At 40.6% G+C, this 23824-nt stretch overlaps 1 protein-coding gene across 3 annotated transcripts in view; it reads right to left on the bottom strand.

Annotated features, from left to right (window-relative positions):
* The window catches only part of col12a1a (collagen, type XII, alpha 1a), an 83612-nt gene extending 69991 nt beyond the window's left edge, over positions 1-13621 (bottom strand). For all 3 annotated transcript variants that reach the window (XM_079854331.1, XM_079854330.1, XM_079854332.1), the window contains exons 1-13: positions 13495-13621; positions 12791-12896; positions 7795-7911; positions 7553-7693; positions 6519-6569; positions 5499-5762; positions 4429-4593; positions 4180-4353; positions 3793-4083; positions 2806-3408; positions 1810-2088; positions 1448-1720; positions 1079-1348 (exon numbers count right to left, since the gene is read on the bottom strand). In XM_079854331.1, the coding sequence (XP_079710457.1) occupies positions 1079-1348; positions 1448-1720; positions 1810-2088; positions 2806-3408; positions 3793-4083; positions 4180-4353; positions 4429-4593; positions 5499-5762; positions 6519-6569; positions 7553-7693; positions 7795-7911; positions 12791-12860 (2698 nt within the window). In that variant the 5' untranslated portion in view covers positions 12861-12896; positions 13495-13621. The remainder of the gene's footprint in view (positions 1-1078; positions 1349-1447; positions 1721-1809; positions 2089-2805; positions 3409-3792; positions 4084-4179; positions 4354-4428; positions 4594-5498; positions 5763-6518; positions 6570-7552; positions 7694-7794; positions 7912-12790; positions 12897-13494) is intronic.
* Positions 13622-23824: the final 10203 nt, after the last annotated feature.

Genomic DNA, 23824 nt, shown 5'->3' with positions numbered 1-23824 from the left:
TTTTTGCGAAGACAAAAAACAAACAAGCATTTATATGTGGAAGCAATTGGCTCTTAGTGGTTTGAGACCACTAATGTAAGCCGGACCGCAACAGAACACTGTCGTTCGTTAAGAAATAACTAGCAATTACAAAAAATCCTTCTGGCTGCACAACATCAAAACAGTATGTAATATATATATTGACATGATGTGGTTTTTAAATTAGTAACTTTGGAAAAGTGGGATGCAACAATACACTGTATGATTTAAGTTTAAAACCCCAAATTCTGATTGCTAGACCAGGGTCAGAAACTAGAAAAGATTTCTCCAAACTAATATCTCTTGAGGTTTTGTTTCCATTCGCTATTCATGCAATGCCAAGCATGAGTGAGGACATTTTTACAAGCTCAGCTAATTCATCTGGTGCCCACACACCAAATGTCTAAAGCCACAGCGTGGGGGAATCCACACAGTGAGATCTGTCATTAGATGACACAGTCTAAAAAGTCACCCAGTTGGTTCCCAAAATTACGAGGTGCACTTCAAACTGACAGACAACACTGAAAGTATTTTAAGTACATCTGGCCTCTGTTAAGAGTGTGATATAGAAGCATGCAAAGAAACAATTAGGATACCAGAAGTCACTGTCTAAAACAAACCATCAAAATGTACAGCTTTAACACTTTGCTATAAAGTTCTATATCTGCCGATATTTGGTAATTATCACATCTTGAGACTGTCAGCATTTTGCAAAATCTTCTGACAGCATTTGTCAATTGATAATGCAAAGTGACTTATTTATTTGATTTCAGCTCTTTCATTTCTTCATTTTCAATTTCTCATTTGATATCACTACACTGTATTTGCATCATATAGTAGATTGGCATTCTCATAGTAGCCAAGCCAACCTGCCTTCAATGAGTCTGCATATGTGTTATTGAAAAAGCAACGTTGGTCAACCATTGGTGCAGACCGCCATCTGGGTCTTCAACCACCCATAACCCATTGGTTTTTAGTTTTGTATCATACAGTGTACAGCAGACAAATTAATTGCAATGTAGAAAGCACAAGCTTCATTTGTAATACTAAAGTCTCTTACCTTCCAGGGTGGTGCCTGTTCCCATAAGTGGAGCTCCGAGGCCAGAGGTATAGCGGGCACTAACAAACAGCTCATACTCGGTGTCTGGGAGAAGATTCTTCAGCAAAGCAGTTGTTGTGTCTCCTTTAACAAATATTTCTTTCCTTTCCCCACCATCAGGTTTGTAGGCCACATGATATTGAAGCACATTGCCTGGAGCAGCCTGCCATGAAACCTTCATGCTGGACACGGTCTCGTTGAAGACCCTCAAGTCACGTGGAGAGCCCCGAACTGAGAGAGAATAATAATTATAAGATTAAATGACTTTGTTTGAAATTTCAAGAGAAAATAATCAGGAGTGAAAGCCACAAATCCTCCAACAGTGCTGACCTTCTTTGGTGGTGCCCACAGTGTCCAGTGAGGGACCCATTCCACTTGCATACTCAGGAGACACTGTTACACGGTAGGTGGTGACGGGGAGCAGTTTTTGCAGCACAGTGGTGACCTGACTCCCATCGGTTTCTGCTTCCAGTTTATCTCCTCCACTCACAGGCTCATAGGACAGTCTGTACCTCAGCACTGATCCTGGAGCAGCTTTCCACGACACTCGGAAGCTCTCCACAGCCTCCTCGCTCACCATGAGATTACGGACAGGGCCAATCTCTGAATTACGAGAGCAGTGCGTGTTATCAGTCAAATACAAATAAAAGTGTATATGTCAGAGAAAAACAACTTTGACTATGAGCAAATACCTTCTAAAGTCGTCTCCTCGCCTGTCAAAGGAAAGCTGTCTCCTTTATCATACTGGGCAATGACATTCACCTCATAGGTGGTCAAGGGCGTGAGATTGGGCAAAACTGTAGTGTCGGTGTCATGAGGAACCACCAAAGAGATGTAGTCTCCAGTTATGTCAGCCGCTGGCCTGAATCGCACCATAAAAGACAGGACATCCTCTCCCTCAGAAATCCATGAGGTCCTGAAGCTCCTCGAGGTCACCTCAGAGAAGCTTAGCGACTTTGGTGGAAGCAAACCTGTGTGGTGAAACACATCGCTATATGTTAAAGGCAACGTTTTTTTACAGTGTATTTTATCTTGAAAGTTTATCCTCTCACTTTCAATGCTTTGAGTTTTGTCTTGCTTGCTGTTTTGCTCTGGGAGGACTTTTAAATGCACTGCAGTTATAAATTCTAAATATACATGAAATAACAAATAATAAAACTGGAAGAAAAATAAAAGTGGTGTGACAACAATTTAGTATTATTTTAATGATGATGTTGATTATTTATTGCTCATGATGTTTATTATGTCTAAGCAGCCCTGAACAGATGTTTCCAGAGTTTAGTTATGAAACAATATTGATAACTGTGATTTTGCCAAGTAGGGTGTGTTCCTAGATCCCCAACTTTTGTTGGTCCTGGAACTACATTCCCATCAAACAAACACAGTCTGAACCCTATCCTAAACTAACCATAAAACTACTTTAGACTGTCTAAACCATAAACTGCCTATCAGAGAGAATAGATTAGGTTGACAATAATTTTGTTCAAGCCCCTAACCCTAGCCCTAACCTTAACACTTTCCTCATTACTAATTTGTTATTGGATGATAAGAATGTTATTCCAGGACCATCAAGACAAGTCTTACTTGGGGAAATCATGGTAAGACATCCATCTGGCTCACACACATAAATATGAACAGAAATTTCAGAATGAAAATAATAAATAGCTTAAGCGAAAGTTGCCACATACTTCTTTTCTTGATGTTATGGAGCTCCTGCTCAATTCTTAAGCAGATGGATGTGGTCAGTTCCTTGGAGATTCTCTCAAAAGCATCAAAGTCTTCAACCTCAAACACATGGTTATTAGCAGGAGCATTGGCAATAGCTTCCAGCTCGGAGCGCACGGCGTCCTTGACTCCCACAGCAAAAATCTCAACGTCTGTATCCTTTAGTTTGTTGGCAGGGTCTTTGAAAGAATCCGAGGACTTGCCATCCGTGATGAGCACCATGACTCTCGGCACGTTATCACGAGCACCACGGCCTGAAATGAAGATCTTTTCCCTCACGTAGGTCATGGCCTTGCCAGTGTTGGTGGAGCCTCCACGGTAGGGGAAGGTGCGGACTGCCTTGACCACAGCTGCAATGTCATGGTGCTTGTTCAAGGAAAACTCAGTGTGAGGATCCCTGCTGTACTGAACCAAGCTGATTTGCACTTTGTTTGGTCCGATGTCAAAAGAATTGACGAGCACTTCGAGGAAGGCTCTGACTTTAGCAAAGTTAGCCAGTCCTATACTGTACGAGCCATCCACCAGGAGGACAATGTCAGCTTGGACATCAACCTCTAGGGAACACTCTGTAGGGCACAAAACACAAAATGTTACAACCTGTTTGTCTGATGGAAATTTTAATTTTGGAACGAGCATTTGGAAGGTAAACAGATATCAGCAAGGACCAGTATACAGATAAGGGTGGATCCGTGAGACTATACAACTTTTGCCCAGATTTTTGCCCCAATCTACAGTCTGGAGGAGTCAAATGGATTACTTGTTCATGGTGCTTCTTTGTAATTTTTTGAGCTTGACAGTCCTTCACAATTTTGAGACTAAATAAATGGTAAATGATAACAACATTCATTCATTCTGGCAGGAACTATTCTTTTAAACTCAGAATGGATACCCTGGGGGGACTGTTTGATAAAAGCATCTACTAGATGACAAATTAGTAGTTAGGATCTTACCTGTAGACACTTTCACAGGCTGAGTTTTCTCTGTGACAACTTGTGGCATACTAGGGGTCAGACCTTTGAGGGCAAACAGACTGATCTCATACTCTGTCTCAGGGGACAGGTCTCTGACATTGGCCAAGGTGAATGTGGGCCCTGTGTAGAGCTCCTGCTTCTTGGCGCCAACAATTAGGGGGAAGACCTGCAGCTTATAGCCTGTGATGACACCAGGAGATGAATCCCACGTAATTCTCATGGATTTAGAGGAGACATCAGTTACTCTGAGGTTCGAAGCTGGTTCAACAACTGCAAAAACATGGGGAGATGATTTATAGATCTTCCATTAACTGGTCAATTCTCAATGAGTTTAGCTAGAGCATGAATGCATGTGTTGGGTTGTACCTTCCTCTCTGCTTACAAGGGAATTTAGCTGCTCCTCCACACCAGAACAGACCTCAGTGATGAGCTCCTTCTGCACTTGATTGATGATGTCGAAGTTTGGAACATTATAGACATGCTTGCTGTGGGGAGTGGAAGCCATCTCCTTCAACTCATCCTCATCTGCCCCTTTGATACCTAAAGACATGAATTGTGGCTTGAAGGAGAGTTCCATATTACAGATACATATCCAACAGTTGTATAGACACATACCCAGGACAAAGATCTCTACTCCAATGTTCCTCAGCCGCTCGGCATACTCCCCTACTGGGTCTTGCGACTTTCCATCCGTGATGATCATGGCCACTTTTGGGAAGCCTTTCCTGGCTCCAGCCGCCTCAGTAAAAGTGTTTTTCACCAGATAGTCCATAGCATCACCTGGTTGAGCGTGTAAGACAACAAGATACAAAATTCATACATGTTGGATGATGACTACAAACAGCTAGTGCTACAATACTTCTAATCGGGTTGGTAGAAAAAGTCTTTATGTTTGAAATTCAGACAACAAATGACATTGTGAGCATAATTTTGCCAAGTAGGACCTAGGACGTGTTCCTACATTACCTACATGTGTTATCACAATTACTGTACATAGACCTAAATTGTTTGTTTCATGATGTTGGCAATCAGGACTTGGCATTAACTTTTTTGCTCATCAGCCACTGTGGCTAGTGGTTTAAAGTGCCATATAGATATTTTTAATATTGTCTCATAATTTGGCAGCAGTTATATTAGGCTGCTGTCACTTTAAGACCTGATGCATGGATCCATTATACTGTTACAAGTGTTTTCTTTCTCAACTGTTTACATTTACTTAAAACATAACTGACTGTGACATTAATTGACATTATTCTGTGTGTATTTGACCGTTTAAGCGCAATAAGAACTCAATTTAGTACTGAGAGGCGGCTTTATGTGCTTGTACTTTGGGTGTGAGCACAAAATCTGCGGAAATTAGTAAAATTATGCACAATATACGCAATTCCACACCGAAATTCAAGTTACATGCCACTGCTGAAATCCACCTGCATTTGGCGAGTTGTTGGGCGTTAATGTCAAGCCCTGTTGGTAATCTATACTGTGAGCACTTTGGTCAACTTTAATTTTAAATGTGCTATAAAATTAAAGTTAAAGTTGATGAGAATGTTATTCACACACTAAACATACCCCAAATCTGATTAGTTGAATAACGTTGACTATGTTTGTTCCAGGACCAACAAGGATGTTCATCCAGAAACAAGTCCTAATCGGCAAAATCATGGTATGGTAAATCTTTTACACACCTGTCATGGTATTACCACCCTTGTAGGGCAGATTTTTAATGGCTCGTAGGACATCAGACCGTCTGTAATGGGTGTTCATGTTGAACTCTGTCCTGGTATCTGAGCTGTACTGTACCACAGACACTCGGGTCTTATCTTCTCCAATGTCGAAGGCTCCCGCCATGGCCCCAATGAAACTCCGGATAAACTTAAAGTTTTCTCTTCCCACACTCCAAGAGCCATCCACCAGGAAAACCAGATCTGCGATAGCACTTACTGAACACTCTGCATGACGAGGGAACGAAGGGAAAGCCATGAGAGAAAGCCAAAGAATAATATGAGAACAAACTATCAGCTACAATCTTCATCATTTCGCTTATTGGTTTTGACACATTATTGAGCAATAAATGTTGTTGTTGTTTAACAAAGCTGTCTGTTTTACGCATGTTTATTTTGCAGCTACACTTTCTCAATTATTAATGACTCTGGCAGTGACCTCCAGCATTTCCACATGGATACTTTCAATAAACTTATTTCTGTTTCTTTAGACATTACTAACTTTAATGTGAAATGTACATCTTGAGAACTGGTTCTCTGGAATTTCAGTGGGATTTTATTTGGCTCCTGTACTCATGATTTGGACTCACAAGAAAAGGAGTGGAATTGGGTCAGGACCGTAATCCTTTCCCCTAGTTTAAAACATGATGTCTGAGTGTGTGAGAGTAAATGAATGAGGCAAGAAGGAACCTCAGCCCGCCTCTGTGTTATAACAGCCACTTCTAACAGCACAAAGCAAAACGTTTCATAAGCTCTGATTCTATTTTAATGCTTTTAATTAAAGGCAATTTTTACATTGCCAACCACAGCCTTGAGCAATCTTTCTTTGTGAGCTGTAACAAGTTCATAAAGCCTACAATGGTCAGAAGAAAAAAAGTCTAAAGGAAAAATGTGACCTAATACATTGCATATAGAGTTCCATTTCATAGGTGACAAGGAACCTATTTGGAATGATGAAGAAATGGTTTGATTGAATATACTCACTGACAACGTCTATCGGTGGCCTCTTCGTTCCACTTGTGTTGCTGGATTGAACTGTAATAGGAGAAGAAGTTTGGTCTGTGTCTTGAAAGCTTGTGATTCATTTTGGCAAATGGATTTATCACAACTAATTATCAACAATACTTTGTTTTGTAATTTAGCTCAGTAGATCTCAAGATCTCTTTCTTTCTGAAGAAAATGATTTGCCCATGCAAAACCTCAAAACCATCACAATGCTAGTGTTTTGTGAGTGGTTGAATAGGTATTGCTATACATATACTAAAGTATTCTGAATGTTTTAAGTGTATTGCTATGTGATTCCTAGAGTATTGTGGGCTGTTGCATTATGGCTTAAGTCAAAGAAGTCCACTCTTATATATAAAATATATATATTATGTCATGTGCAGGGCTCTATGGAACATTGTTTCCACCACTGGATAAAAGATAAAAAAGGTAATTGCGACATTTTATCTTACATTTTTCTCAGAATTGTATGATATAAGTCCAATTTTGAGTTAAAAATTCAGAATTGTGAGAATTAAACACAATTCTGAGGGGAAAAAGTCAGGGTTTTTTTCCTCAGAATTGGACTTTATAACTCGAATTTGCAAGTTTACTGCATCTCACAATGCTCCATACTTAATTGATTACACTTGAAAAAAAAAAACCTTTTACTTTAAAAAATACATTTAAATAGTTGTGTACTCTCACATGTATTCAAGATGTAAGGAAAACATGTTATTCATTTTTACTTGATGGAAACACGCCACATGGCCTTTCCGAAGTAATTATTAAAACCATTTAAAATATACCCTAAGCTACATTTTTAAAAGTTCTTTATCATAGACAATATGTTATTAACCCACAAGCCGCATGATTTGAAATATCATTCACGTCCGTATAGGTGAGGGTTTGCGAGTTTCATGCCAAAGTTCAATACATGAACGAATCTCTTACAATGAATATGTGAAATATTAGTAGTTGCTTACCTTAACAAACAAAACTAATAAGAGAAAGGGTGTTGGGTGTGCACTTACTTGTTAACTGTCCAAGAATTGGGATGCTTTCTTCCACACCATCAAATGAATTGATTGACACCGAATAGTCTACATCTGGAGTCAGATCCGTGATTGATGTGCTTGTGGCCGAGGCAGGAAGAGTAAAATCTTTAGAATCATCTGGAACAGATAATGAGATATCAAGTCAGAAGATAAGTCAGTCAAAGCCGATCAAAAGACATGCAGATGCTGTAACGTGTGCAGCTGCTGACATCACGCACCTGTATCTGACGTGACTTGTATTCTGTAGCCCTGTATCTGAGACGCAGGCCTCCTCCATGACATTTGCACTGTGTTTTCATTTAGGATTTTAAATTTCAAATCTGAAGGAGGCTCCACTGCAAACAAGAGGATAAAAGAGTCAAGATCACCAGAAACTGCGATATCTGAATTTTGAAGATGATTTTCTTAACAACCCCAACGACAAACACTTCAGGACTGAAGTCGACTTGTTTATTGTTGGGCAAGACAAACACAACCAAGAGTAAAGATGACAAAACACAGCATAAGAGGGTGACGGAAGCCATTTCGGATCAAATGGCCTTTTCTTGAGTTGCATAACCTGGAATCTCATGGTCTGCAGCTCAAGCAGAGAAGAACTAAACACATTTCAAGACCTAGTACAAAACAAAACGTCATCCACGCCAATCCATGTGCAGACAACCATCCAATACATGCTGAATGCAGTCAATACAAGGCATGCCCGCTCAGCAGAACTCTGGCGACAAAAATAAATCATATCCATTCCCAAGATATTGATTATACAATGGAATCGAGTTTTCAAGATGTCAAAGAAGTCCAGATGGCTCTGTCAAAAAGTAAGACACAAAAATATACATATATGTTATATATACGCTTTGTATATATACATATATTCCAACAAGGCTAACGAGTTTTACCAAAGCCACACATCCATTGCAAATCTCATAAAAAGAATACACAACTTGTCGTGACAGACTTTTGTGTAGTTCCTTTTCATACAGAAGGCGTACGTGACAAGACGACACTCCTAATTGAGAGGTTTGAAGGAAAACGTACAATCACGCAAATATGAGGAGGAAATATATCCACATTCGTCTGATTGTCGAAGTGTCATGCACATGTACATGAGAAAGTTGCTTATTGTTACACTGTTTCAAAGGACGACACATACAGAAGCTACAAATGTATTTCAAAATGATATTCTGTCATAGACATTATTGACATGCGATCTACATCAAACCGTGGTGGATCTCATCTCTGCCGGCGGCGATCTACGAGGATGAGATGATGTCCACTTACAGTACGCACTCAACATCCATGTTACATCCGCATGCATGAATGCTGATGATTGATGTAAATCCCTGCTGTCAGGATAATGCCTTGAATGCAAAGAATGCAGAGGAAAAACAGCTGATCTCATCCAAAACGTAACCAATAGAGGATATTAAACATGCTTCATTTCACAGAAAGGAATTAGTATGTTTTACCGGCAGAGTGCAATATTACAATAGTGTTCAGCACACTTAAAAATAAAGGTTGATTGAAACTTTTTTGGGAGAAAGTTCTTATTGATTAGTTTCTTCAGATCAATGCTTTGTTTTTAGAGCACCAGAACATGCTTTTTGAGACTAAGAGTGCAAAAATAATTGTTTTCTGACTTGTCGTTTTGTCTTGTTTTCCTGTATAAATATCTAAACATTCTTAAATCAACATACATTTTCTTGAGAAGCAAAATTTCAAGATATTATGTCTTGTTTTCAGAACATATATATAATTTTTTTTTTTTTTTTTGTGCGTGCGCTTAAAACAAGAAAACATTTTCTGGAAAACCTGATTTTTTTTTCTCACACCGTTGGCATTTTATCTTGTTGTAAGCATAAGTAAGAAATAATTGACAATGTGCCGTTGAACTCGGGTGCCGGGAGTCAATTATTCCACTTACACTACAGTTCCCACATCTCAAAACATTGTTCAGTTGATGTATTGTCAAGTTTTTATCATTAAAACACTATTGTATGTGTAGGACTAATTTCTTACGCGTCTCATCCCACGCCTCCGTTTCTAATTCCAAAACTTCATTTTAGAGCTTGTGATGGAGACTTCAGCCACTGATAGCAGACTAATGCAGTTATTAATGCAGTTACTGAGTTACAGAGAGCGTGTGTGAATTACCTGAGTCTGTGTGTCTCTCGACAGTGTTCGGCAGCAGCGTCTCGTACGTTTATTACAGTTATTACCTCACTAATGAGAAGTTCATGTAGCTTTTAAGTTGTTCATCTATTTTACTGACGAATTTGTCAGAGCAGCGCTGACAACACTTTTCTGTGCGAGTGTGTGTCTGTACTGTATGTGTGTGTGTTTGAGTGGGGGAGAGAGTGGGAGAAAGAGAGTATGAGCTTTCTGTGCATAATAAAACGTAATTTTGTGGCAAAAAAAAAACATGGAAATAATTTGTCGTTTTCATTCTATTTTTTACTATATTTATTTGCTTGGTCAGTGTCATTGTGGGTTTTGGTTCTTTTGCTGTTGTATACTCTGAAATTTCTGAAATCATTTGGCGAAGTGATGTGGAACTGTAATGCGGTCAAGACCTGCTGGAACTACTTTAGCCGTGCGTTTTCTAAGTCCACCTTAGAACATTCGTAAACCAATCAGATTCAAGCATTCAACATCCCCGTAGTATAAACTCACTTAAATTGAATAAATTTTTCAGAAAGCTAGACTCAATATATTTAGTCATTTTGCTTCTCAAGTAAATTTTAACCTTGATTTAAGAATGTTAAAAAAACAAGACAAAATCTAAGATACATTTTTTTTTTTCATACATTTGTTTCTAATTGGAACCTTTATTTTTAAGATGATCAAAGTAGTGGATTTATTCCCACTCTTCATCAACAAGGTGATGAAGATCCACAGAGTCTGCTATAGATTGATTATCATCTATAAGAGCAGATCGTTCCTGCAGAAACCTTGATCATCTTTTTTCCATGCACTACTGTTCTTAATTTCTCTGTTCTCTTCTCTACCTAACGGCCAGCTGGATAATGATGAGGACGTGGCAAAACGTCCCATGCACGAAGAAAAAGAAGGGTGGAAAGACACGTGTGCGTGGATGGAGGCCAGAGCAAGCAGAATATCATTTTCAAATAAACGATGGAGGAAACACACCAGGAAAACGACAAAGAACACGACCTGCTGGAGAAAGAAGGCTCACCAACCTGACGCATCAAACTCAAACGGTCTGTGTCCGAACAGGCCTCTGCCCTTCTCCGAACCCTTGAGTCTTCACTGATTGGCCAAGCCGAGGCATCGTACGGGACGTGTCGCGCAAAACCGTGCATCAAACACCACCTACCATGTGCTTAAGACGCCAGCTTAAACACCAGCTCAGTGGACTGTGAAACAATGCAGTCGGACAGCTTTGTTGACTGTTGACAGTTTAACAACGAAATGGACACACAAACGTCTGCTCGGGTTGAGTTTCGGGAAACTTCAGGATGAGGAGGCCCGTCGGGAGAGAAAGTCTGCCCCGCGTCAGTAACCTCCAGCCAGTCAGGCATTTCTTTCGGGCTTGTGCCGTTGCCAGGTCGGAGTCTCCCGGAGAAGCCGAACAGATGCCAAAGTAATTTCGCAATGTGTGCTGACATTAAACATTACTGCATATTAACTTTCCGTATGGATTGCAACTCAGCGTTTTGGTGAGCGGCTGCAGGAAACCTAAAAAAGGCTCTTTGTCTTTGTGCTGTCTGAGGACTAGTTCAGCCCGCTCGTGTTACATCTTTCCATTCTGTTACAGCAACAAAAAAAAAAAAAAAGGAAGTTTCCATTTGATTTTCCAGCTGAATCAGACTCCATCCTCACGTTCTCACATCATTTTCTCCCGAGACAGCCGTCACTGGGCTGAACTGATGCTGTGTGGTGACTTTAATTACATATCCCACTTAAACTGGAACCACTTCAGATCATGTGGGAGAAAACACTTATCCATTTTACTACTGTAGCTGATTTAGTAAAGCATAACTAAAGTACGCATTTTTAGATTTGAAGTAGATTGTGCATGTATTTCCAGATACAGGCACAATTGGGCTGTTTTGAAAATGGCAACTCAGAAAATATCAGATAGGATTTTAATTTAATGTAAGAGGAATTAAGGAGTTTTAAGGCAAAAACTAGCTTATAGACAGGAATTTATGGAAAGCTATGTCAGAGTAACACATGTTGTGACACTGTTATTCAGATTTATATCTCACATTTTAAATAATCTATCATGCAAAGCGCTTAAAAATGATCAAGTAAAAATTTAATATATATAGGTATAAAATACAGGTTAAATATGCCAATACATGTAAACTAGTCAAGCTATAAATTGTCAAATAAATTAAATATTATTCAAATGTTTATTTGAAGGCCCTTTATGGGAATCCCGCCGCTGTCATCTGTGATTGGAAGCTGGAGGGAAAAAAAGGGCAAGTTTTCATTCCTTCTGAGTCGGTTTTCTGGCTGGATTTTTCTCTGGATCTGGCAACCCTGATCACAGTGTGCAGTGAAAAAGTTCAAAACTAAGAGCTTTTTTGGCATATCTTTTAACTCTGCACATTTGAGTTTGACTTAAGAGAATTAAGTCCGTGCAAGAAAACAAAAACGGTCGAATTCTGCCGTTAGAAATCTTTTGAGCTTTTAAAAATAGCCTATAGTAACTTATACTGCAAAAATCAATAATAGGTCTGTAGTTTAACCTTTTTCTGCTGTTTAATAATGATGCTTTTGTAGTAATGTTTTCATTGCAGCTCTTTGTGTAATTATTGTGACAATAACTGACTCATAGAGGAGGTGAAGACCATCCCAGACTGCTTTGTTTCGCGCCGTAGAGGAACGCCTCGCAGCAAATGGCAAATGTGTGTGTGTGTGTGTGTGTGTGTGTGTGTGTGTGTGTGTGTGTCTTTAGGGGCACTGAAATCACACTTAACATGAAGAGTAGAACAAATTTAGCACATACTTTATAAGGTTATCTTAATAGATTTTAAACTATATCTATCTTTCTATAAATCTATGACTATAGGCTATACTATTGTACATAACTATGTAGAAGTCAACTATATAACTTAAGTATGGTCTAAGTATTAATACAGCTTAATATAAGATATTCAAAAAGTAAAGGTTGTTTATACTTAGTTTCCAAAAAACATATTTCATTGTATAAAAAAGAGAGAGAGAGATATAGCGCATGAACTATACCTTGAGCCTCTACTGAGTTCAGTAATAGAGTAAAGAGAGCAGCAGCGGCCAGAGACAGCCTGATCTTCATGTTTATACAGACACAGTCAGCAGCTCATTCAGTAATCTACAAAGAGAAGAAGAAAGAAAAGAAATCAACCTTATTTCTGCAGTACATTATTTTAATTCATTCTTAGTGTGCTTAGTATTTTTATTCTGCACTAAACACTCGTATGAACATGTACATGACAATTAGACAGAATTACAGTGCAGAATTATTTCTCAATGAGACTGAGATTTGCATTGCGGATCATGAGCGCCACCACGTGGAGCTTTACACAAGTGCAGTGAATGTGCAAAACCATTCATGTAATTAACAGGCTATGGGACTAACGTAATTTAATAATCATCTAAGAATGATTTCTGCTAAACATTTAAACATAAAAACTGTTTTCCTTTAGTAGCCTATTTGGTCACATTTCATAAAGAAGACGCAGCAGTGCTAAAGAAACATGCAATACTTTTAGGAATTGTGAATAAATCCACTAAACGTGTCACATCCAAAACAAATCACAACTCACTAGGAATTTTCAGACATTAAATATTTGAATATTTACATTAAATACGAGTAATATTTGTTTAACGTTTATTTCATTCACTGAAGACGTAAATTACAAATGCCATGCGAATCTAAAGAACTGACTGAATGAAGTAAGGACACAGACCTGATGAAGACCTGCTGAAGACCGTCAGTGTCACAGAGGGAAAGTGAAGTCCAGAATGAGGTCCTCTCCTCTCGCTCCTCCAGCTCTGAGGGAAACCTCTGTGAGAATGGGAGGTGTCTCAGCACAACCTGACCCTAAATAGAGGGCTGTTCCCAAACTTTACTCCCTGACGAAATTCCTCAAGAATGGAGCTCCCACTTCTAAATCTGAGATACGAGACCGATGGAAGAATGGGCTGGGGTTTCAGTTTTAATGGGCTATTCACTTAAATGAGATAAAAATTAGAAGAAACATTTTTAATTCCGAATTCCATAATAATGTCTCAGAGTCTGCTCTGAAAAGTTGGGCACTCGAGAGAAAAAAATCAGAATGAAATAGCCTATAATTATTAGTGAAATCGGCTTATTTACGTACGGAATTTAATAATTTAGCACAATCTTTCAGTAAGCCTACCTCAGTAGCCTACTATAGTAGGCCTATTGTCATTTTTACTGTCAGTTTTACTGAGTGTCGTCGTACATCTGCACTACAAGTACGCGAAAGCTTTGTTAATAACGAAGCTGACTTCAAACGAAGTATGCGAATATATCAGTGAAAGTTTTCACGGTTTTCGGGTTAGTTGTCGCGTTGGTTGCTGTGTAGAGACACCCAACAGTAGATATCTCAGATAAGTCAGATTGACTGTCAGGCTGCTTGATAAATCACACACTACAGCTGTGTACTCAAACACATTCTTCGCTGCGGATGGTAAGGTATGTAGTAGGCTATATACGTTTAAGTGTGTCGTAAACTGCCGGTAGAGGGAGATATAATCAAGTCATAAAATGGCGTTTTTTTGTTTGTTTGTTTGTTTGTTTGTTTGTTTTACCACATATCAATTTTCTCATAAATACTAACTACCAACTTGTGAAGTTATAACTTTTATGTTTGTGGGTCATTCCTACAGTTTGGTGGATTTTATGTCTCCATTAAACTATTTATGTAAAATGTTAATAAAGTCTTATGCCACATGGTTGTTCATGCACATAACCAAATTTACACAAATTCATAATGATTATTTCATAATAATAATAAACTTTTTGAAGCACTTGACAGGCAAATTCCCCAATCAAACTACATTTTGAAATAAAGGTTACATTTATATATTTCTAAATTAGCCATTTTGAGTATTAATATATACATTTACTTATTCTCTTTGACATAAGACACAATTTATTGCAATACCTATTTTTATTGCACAGAACAATTATATCCTCCGAACTCCAGTTACATTGTTACATTGGAGAATTTGGCATTTAAAATCTAAAAGAAAGAGTTCACCAAAAAAATAAAAATTCAGTCATTAATTACTCACCCTTATGTCGTTACAAACCCGTAAGACTTTTGTTCGTCTTTGGAACACAAATGAAGATCTTTTTAATGAAATCTGAGAGATTTCTGTCCCTCCATTGACAGCTACGCAACTACCACCTTGATGCTTCAAAAAGTTCATAAAGAGATCGTAAAACTAATCCATATGAATTGAGCGGTTTAGTCCAAATTTTCTGAAGAGAGATGATTGCTTGATCAGCAGATTTATTTTAGGCTTTTATTCACATATGAACTTTTATCAACTCACACATCAGTTGTGGTAAACGGAACCTCAAACATGTTCGCTCGATGTGCGAGAACCAATGAGGTTCATTCTCGTGTTACACAGCACAGTTGAGCTTCTGCAAGAACCAATGAGGTTCATTCTCGTGTTACGCAGCACGTTTGAGCTTCTGCAAGAACCAATGAGGTTCATTCTTGTGTTACACAGCACAGTTGAGCTTCATCAAGAACCAATGAGGTTCATTCTCGTGTTACACAGCACGTTTGAGCTTCAGCAAGAACCAATGAGGTTCATTCTCGTGTTACGCAGCACGTTTGAGCTTCAGCAAGAACCAATGAGGTTCATTCTCGTGTTACGCAGCACGTTTGAGCTTCATCAAGAACCAATGAGGTTCATTCTCGTGTTACACAGCACGTTTGAGCTTCAGCAAGAACCAATGAGGTTCATTATCGTGTTACGCAGCACGTTTGAGCTTCTGCAAGAACCAATGAGGTTCATTCTCGTGTTACACAGCACAGTTGAGCTTCATCAAGAACCAATGAGGTTCATTCTCGTGTTACACAGCACGTTTGAGCTTCAGCAAGAACCAATGAGGTTCATTCTCGTGTTACGCAGCACGTTTGAGCTTCAGCAAGAACCAATGAGGTTCATTCTCGTGTTACGCAGCACGTTTGAGCTTCAGCAAGAACCAATGAGGTTCATTCTCGTGTTACACAGCACGTTTGAGCTTCAGCAAGAACCAATGAGGTTCATTCTCGTGTTACGCAGCACGGTTGAGCTTCATCAAGAACCAATGAGGTTCATTCTCGTGTTACACAGCACGTTTGAGCTTCAGCAAGAACCAATGAGGTTCATTCTCGTGTTACGCAGCACGGTTGAGCTTCATCAAGAACCAATGAGGTTCATTCTCGTGTTACACAGCACAGTTGAGCTTCATCAAGAACCAATGAGGTTCATTCTCGTGTTACACAGCACGTTTGAGCTTCAGCAAGAACCAATGAGGTTCATTCTCGTGTTACGCAGCACGGTTGAGCTTCATCAAGAACCAATGAGGTTCATTCTCGTGTTACACAGCACAGTTGAGCTTCATCAAGAACCAATGAGGTTCATTCTCGTGTTACGCAGCACGTTTGAGCTTCAGCAAGAACCAATGAGGTTCATTCTCGTGTTACGCAGCACGTTTGAGCTTCAGCAAGAACCAATGAGGTTCATTCTCGTGTTACGCAGCACGTTTGAGCTTCATCAAGAACCAATGAGGTTCATTCTCGTGTTACACAGCACGTTTGAGCTTCAGCAAGAACCAATGAGGTTCATTCTCGTGTTACACAGCACAGTTGAGCTTCATCAAGAACCAATGAGGTTCATTCTCGTGTTACACAGCACGTTTGAGCTTCAGCAAGAACCAATGAGGTTCATTCTCGTGTTACGCAGCACGTTTGAGCTTCAGCAAGAACCAATGAGGTTCATTCTCGTGTTACGCAGCACGTTTGAGCTTCAGCAAGAACCAATGAGGTTCATTCTCGTGTTACACAGCACGTTTGAGCTTCAGCAAGAACCAATGAGGTTCATTCTCGTGTTACGCAGCACGGTTGAGCTTCATCAAGAACCAATGAGGTTCATTCTCGTGTTACACAGCACGTTTGAGCTTCAGCAAGAACCAATGAGGTTCATTCTCGTGTTACGCAGCACGTTTGAGCTTCATCAAGAACCAATGAGGTTCATTCTCGTGTTACGCAGCACGGTTGAGCTTCATCAAGAACCAATAAGGTTCATTCTCGTGTTACACAGCACGTTTGAGCTTCATCAAGAACCAGTGAGGTTCATTCTCGTGTTACGCAGCACGTTTGAGCTTCAGCAAGAACCAATGAGGTTCATTCTCGTGTTACGCAGCACGTTTGAGCTTCATCAAGAACCAATGAGGTTCATTCTCGTGTTACGCAGCACGGTTGAGCTTCATCAAGAACCAATAAGGTTCATTCTCGTGTTACGCAGCACGTTTGGGCTTCAGCAAGAACCAATGAGGTTCATTCTCGTGTTACGCAGCACGGTTGAGCTTCATCAAGAACCAATGAGGTTCATTCTCGTGTTACGCAGCACGGTTGAGCTTCATCAAGAACCTATGAGGTTCATTCTCGTGTTACGCAGCACGTTTGAGCTTCAGCAAGAACCAATGAGGTTCATTCTCGTGTTACGCAGCACGTTTGAGCTTCAGCAAGAACCAATGAGGTTCATTCTCGTGTTACGCAGCACGGTTGAGCTTCAGCAAGAACCAATGAGGTTCATTCTCGTGTTACGCAGCACGTTTGAGCTTCAGCAAGAACCAATGAGGTTCATTCTCGTGTTACGCAGCACGGTTGAGCTTCAGCAAGAACCAATGAGGTTCATTCTCGTGTTACGCAGCACGGTTGAGCTTCATCAAGAACCAATGAGGTTCATTCTCGTGTTACGCAGCACGGTTGAGCTTCATCAAGAACCAGTGAGGTTCATTCTCGTGTTACGCAGCATGTTTGAGCTTCATCAAGAACCAATGAGGTTCATTCTCGTGTTACGCAGCACGGTTGAGCTTCATCAAGAACCAATGAGGTTCATTCTCGTGTTACGCAGCACGGTTGAGCTTCATCAAGAACCAATAAGGTTCATTCTCGTGTTACGCAGCACGGCTGAGCTTCATCAAGAACCAATAAGGTTCATTCTCGTGTTACACAGCACGTTTGAGCTTCATCAAGAACCAGTGAGGTTCATTCTCGTGTTACGCAGCACGTTTGAGCTTCATCAAGAACCAATGAGGTTCATTCTCGTGTTACACAGCACGGTTGAGCTTCATCAAGAACCAATGAGGTTCATTCTCGTGTTACGCAGCACGTTTGAGCTTCAGCAAGAACCAATGAGGTTCATTCTCGTGTTACGCAGCACGTTTGAGCTTCAGCAAGAACCAATGAGGTTCATTCTCGTGTTACGCAGCACGTTTGAGCTTCATCAAGAACCAATGAGGTTCATTCTCGTGTTACACAGCACGTTTGAGCTTCAGCAAGAACCAATGAGGTTCATTATCGTGTTACGCAGCACGTTTGAGCTTCTGCAAGAACCAATGAGGTTCATTCTCGTGTTACACAGCACAGTTGAGCTTCATCAAGAACCAATGAGGTTCATTCTCGTGTTACACAGCACGTTTGAGCTTCAGCAAGAACCAATGAGGTTCATTCTCGTGTTACGCAGCACGTTTGAGCTTCAGCAAGAACCAATGAGGTTCATTCTCGTGTTACGCAGCACGTTTGAGCTTCATCAAGAACCAATGAGGTTCATTCTCGTGTTACACAGCACATTTGAGCTTCAGCAAGAACCAATGAGGTTCATTCTCGTGTTACGCAGCACGGTTGAGCTTCATCAAGAACCAATGAGGTTCATTCTCGTGTTACACAGCACGTTTGAGCTTCTGCAAGAACCAATGAGGTTCATTCTCGTATTACACAGCACGTTTGAGCTTCTGCAAGAACCAATGAGGTTCATTCTCGTGTTACGCAGCACGGTTGAGCTTCATCAAGAACCAATGAGGTTCATTCTCGTGTTACGCAGCACGGTTGAGCTTCATCAAGAACCAATAAGGTTCATTCTCGTGTTACGCAGCACGTTTGAGCTTCAGCAAGAACCAATGAGGTTCATTCTCGTGTTACGCAGCACGGTTGGGCTTCATCAAGAACCAATGAGGTTCATTCTCGTGTTACGCAGCACGGTTGAGCTTCATCAAGAACCAATGAGGTTCATTATCGTGTTACGCAGCACGTTTGAGCTTCAGCAAGAACCAATGAGGTTCATTCTCGTGTTACGCAGCACGTTTGAGCTTCAGCAAGAACCAATGAGGTTCATTCTCGTGTTACGCAGCACGGTTGAGCTTCATCAAGAACCAATAAGGTTCATTCTCGTGTTACGCAGCACGGTTGAGCTTCATCAAGAACCAATGAGGTTCATTCTCGTGTTACGCAGCACGTTTGAGCTTCATCAAGAACCAGTGAGGTTCATTCTCGTGTTACGCAGCACGTTTGAGCTTCAGCAAGAACCAATGAGGTTCATTCTCGTGTTACGCAGCACGGTTGAGCTTCATCCATAACCAATGAGGTTCATTCTCGTGTTACGCAGCACGGTTGAGCTTCATCAAGAACCAATAAGGTTCATTCTCGTGTTACGCAGCACGGTTGAGCTTCATCAAGAACCAATAAGGTTCATTCTCGTGTTACGCAGCACGGTTGAGCTTCATCAAGAACCAATGAGGTTCATTCTCGTGTTACGCAGCACGGTTGAGCTTCATCAAGAACCAGTGAGGTTCATTCTCGTGTTACGCAGCACGTTTGAGCTTCAGCAAAAACCAATGAGGTTCATTCTCGTGTTACGCAGCACGGTTGAGCTTCATCCATAACCAATGAGGTTCATTCTCGTGTTACGCAGCACGGTTGAGCTTCATCAAGAACCAATGAGGTTCATTCTCGTGTTACGCAGCACGGCTGAGCTTCATCAAGAACCAATAAGGTTCATTCTCTTGTTACACAGCACGTTTGAGCTTCATCAAGAACCAGTGAGGTTCATTCTCGTGTTACGCAGCACGTTTGAGCTTCATCAAGAACCAGTGAGGTTCATTCTCGTCTTACGCAGCACGGTTGAGCTTCATCAAGAACCAATGAGGTTCATTCTCGTGTTACACAGCACGTTTGAGCTTCAGCAAGAACCAATAAGGTTCATTCTCGTGTTACGCAGCACGTTTGAGCTTCAGCAAGACCCAGTGAGGTTCATTCTCGTGTTACGCAGCACGTTTGAGCTTCAGCAAGAACCAATAAGGTTCATTCTTGTGTTACACAGCACGTTTGAGCTTCATCAAGAACCAATGAGGTTCATTCTCGTGTTACGCAGCACGTTTGAGCTTCAGCAAGACCCAGTGAGGTTCATTCTCGTGTTACGCAGCACGTTTGAGCTTCATCAAGAACCAATAAGGTTCATTCTTGTGTTACACAGCACGTTTGAGCTTCTGCAAGAACCAATAAGGTTCATTCTCGTGTTACACAGCACGTTTGAGCTTCTGCAAGACCCAATGAGGTTCATTCTCGTGTTACACAGCACGTTTGAGCTTCATCAAGAACCAATAAGGTTCATTCTCGTGTTACACAGCACGTTTGAGCTTCTGCAAGAACCAATAAGGTTCATTCTCGTGTTACACAGCACGTTTGAGCTTCTGCAAGACCCAATGAGGTTCATTCTCGTGTTACACAGCACGTTTGAGCTTCATCAAGAACCAATAAGGTTCATTCTCATGTTACGCAGCACGTTTGAGCTTCAGTAATAACCAATGAGGTTCATTCTCGTGTTACGCAGCACGTTTGAGCTTCTGCAAGAACCAATGAGAGTTCATTCTCGTGTTACACAGCACGTTTGAGCTTCATCAAGAACCAATAAGGTTCATTCTCGTGTTACACAGCATGTTTGAGCTTCATCAAGAACCAATAAGGTTCATTCTCATGTTACACAGCACGTTTGAGCTTCTGCAAGAACCAATGAGGTTCATTCTCGTGTTACACAGCACGTTTGAGCTTCATCAAGAACCAATAAGGTTCATTCTCGTGTTACACAGCACGTTTGAGCTTCTGCAAGAACCAATGAGGTTCATTCTCGTGTTACGCAGCACGTTTGAGCTTCTGCAAGAACCAATGAGGTTCATTCTCGTGTTACACAGCACAGTTGAGCTTCATCAAGAACCAATGAGGTTCATTCTCGTGTTACACAGCACGTTTGAGCTTCAGCAAGAACCAATGAGGTTCATTCTCGTGTTACGCAGCACGTTTGAGCTTCAGCAAGAACCAATGAGGTTCATTCTCGTGTTACGCAGCACGTTTGAGCTTCATCAAGAACCAATGAGGTTCATTCTCGTGTTACGCAGCACGGTTGAGCTTCATCAAGAACCAATAAGGTTCATTCTCGTGTTACGCAGCACGGTTGAGCTTCATCAAGAACCAATGAGGTTCATTCTCGTGTTACGCAGCACGTTTGAGCTTCTGCAAGAACCAATGAGGTTCATTCTCGTGTTACGCAGCACGGTTGAGCTTCATCCATAACCAATGAGGTTCATTCTCGTGTTACGCAGCACGGTTGAGCTTCATCAAGAACCAATGAGGTTCATTCTCGTGTTACGCAGCACGGTTGAGCTTCATCAAGAACCAATAAGGTCCATTCTCGTGTTACGCAGCACGGCTGAGCTTCATCAAGAACCAATAAGGTTCATTCTCTTGTTACACAGCACGTTTGAGCTTCATCAAGAACCAGTGAGGTTCATTCTCGTGTTACGCAGCACGTTTGAGCTTCATCAAGAACCAGTGAGGTTCATTCTCGTCTTACACAGCACGGTTGAGCTTCATCAAGAACCAATGAGGTTCATTCTCGTGTTACACAGCACGTTTGAGCTTCAGCAAGAACCAATGAGGTTCATTCTCGTGTTACACAGCATGTTTGAGCTTCATCAAGAACCAATAAGGTTTATTCTCATGTTACACAGCACGTTTGAGCTTCATCAAGAACCAATGAGGTTCATTCTCGTGTTACGCAGCACGTTTGAGCTTCATCAAGAACCAATAAGGTTTATTCTCATGTTACACAGCACGTTTGAGCTTCATCAAGAACCAATGAGGTTCATTCTCGTGTTACGCAGCACGTTTGAGCTTCATCAAGAACCAATGAGGTTCATTATCGTGTTACACAGCACGTTTGAGCTTCATCAAGAACCAATAAGGTTCATTCTCGTGTTACACAGCACGTTTGAGCTTCATCAAGAACCAATAAGGTTCATTCTCATGTTACACAGCACGTTTGAGCTTCATCAAGAACCAATAAGGTTCATTCTCATGTTAGACAGCACGTTTGAGCTTCATCAAGAACCAATGAGGTTCATTATCGTGTTACACAGCATGTTTGAGCTTCATCAAGAACCAATAAGGTTTATTCTCATGTTACACAGCACGTTTGAGCTTCATCAAGAACCAATGAGGTTCATTCTCGTGTTACGCAGCACGTTTGAGCTTCATCAAGAACCAATAAGGTTCATTCTCGTGTTACACAGCACGTCTGAGCTTCATCAAGAACCAATAAGGTTCATTCTCGTGTTACACAGCACGTTTGAGCTTCATCAAGAACCAATGAGGTTCATTCTCGTGTTACGCAGCACGTTTGAGCTTCATCAAGAACCAATGAGGTTCATTATCGTGTTACGCAGCACGTTTGAGCTTCATCAAGAACCAATGAGGTTCATTCTCGTGTTACGCAGCACGTTTGAGCTTCATCAAGAACCAATAAGGTTCATTCTCGTGTTACACAGCACGTTTGAGCTTCATCAAGAACCAATGAGGTTCATTCTCGTGTTACGCAGCACGTTTGAGCTTCATCAAGAACCAATGAGGTTCATTATCGTGTTACGCAGCACGTTTGAGCTTCATCAAGAACCAATGAGGTTCATTCTCGTGTTACGCAGCACGTTTGAGCTTCATCAAGAACCAATAAGGTTCATTCTCGTGTTACACAGCATGTTTGAGCTTCATCAAGAACCAATTAGGTTAATTCTCGTGTTACACAGCATGTTTGAGCTTCATCAAGAATCAATTAGGTTAATTCTCGTGTTACGCAGCACGTTTGAGCTTCATCAAGAACCAATGAGGTTCATTCTCGTGTTACACAGCACGTTTGAGCTTCATCAAGAACCAATTAGGTTAATTCTCGTGTTACGCAGCACGTTTGAGCTTCATCAAGAACCAATTAGGTTAATTCTCGTGTTACGCAGCACGTTTGAGCTTCATCAAGAACCAATTAGGTTAATTCTCGTGTTACGCAGCACGTTTGAGCTTCATCAAGAACCAATGAGGTTAATTCTCGTGTTACGCAGCACGTTTGAGCTTCATCAAGAACCAATGAGGTTCATTCTCGTGTTACGCAGCACGTTTGAGCTTCATCAAGAACCAATGAGGTTCATTCTCGTGTTACGCAGCAGTTTGAGGTTTTTTTTTTTTTTTACCAATGACTGCATCAAGCAGGTTTGGTGGAGCTTCAGTTTATGTCTGCTGCGCTATTGAAAGTTTATAAGTGAATAAAAGCCTAAATTCAATATGTTCATCATATAAAACGATTGTCTCTAAAGAAAATAAACTACACTACACTAAACCGCTCAATTCATATGAATTAGTTTTATGATTTCTTTAGGAACTTATTGAAGGCTAGTTGCATAGACTGTCAATGGAGAGACAGAAATCGCTCAGATTTCATTAAAAATATCTTAATTTGTGTCCCAAAGATGAACAAAAGTCTTACGGTTGAGAAACGACATGAGGGTGGGTAAATGATGACAGAATTTTTATTTTTGGGTGAACAAACCCTTTAAAGGTAGGCAAATTCGGAGAGGCTAGCAATAGCAAGTTAGCTTTGAAAGCATGAGATCCCACCCTCCCTTCAGAGCGTCTTCAAAGCCACACATGAGCAGGTGCGAGGAGTTATGCAAACATAAGCATGTGCTTCTTTAAGCATATGCTTTAAATCACATGACTTGCTCGAAGTGACCATTCCTTGGAGGGAAAGCAACTCCAAGAACAGAGATAGATATACCATTTCTTTCTTTTTTTACTCTTTTTAGTACTATATGTTAGCAACATAACATTCACCCTGTTGCACTGGACATGAAAATATTTCTTTTTTTAAATAGATTTTGTATATCTATTA

This window comes from Squalius cephalus (genome assembly GCF_949319135.1).
Source record: "Squalius cephalus genome assembly, chromosome: 20".
Classification (NCBI taxonomy): Eukaryota; Metazoa; Chordata; class Actinopteri; order Cypriniformes; family Leuciscidae; genus Squalius; species Squalius cephalus.
This window is presented reverse-complemented; position numbering and strand designations above follow the sequence as displayed.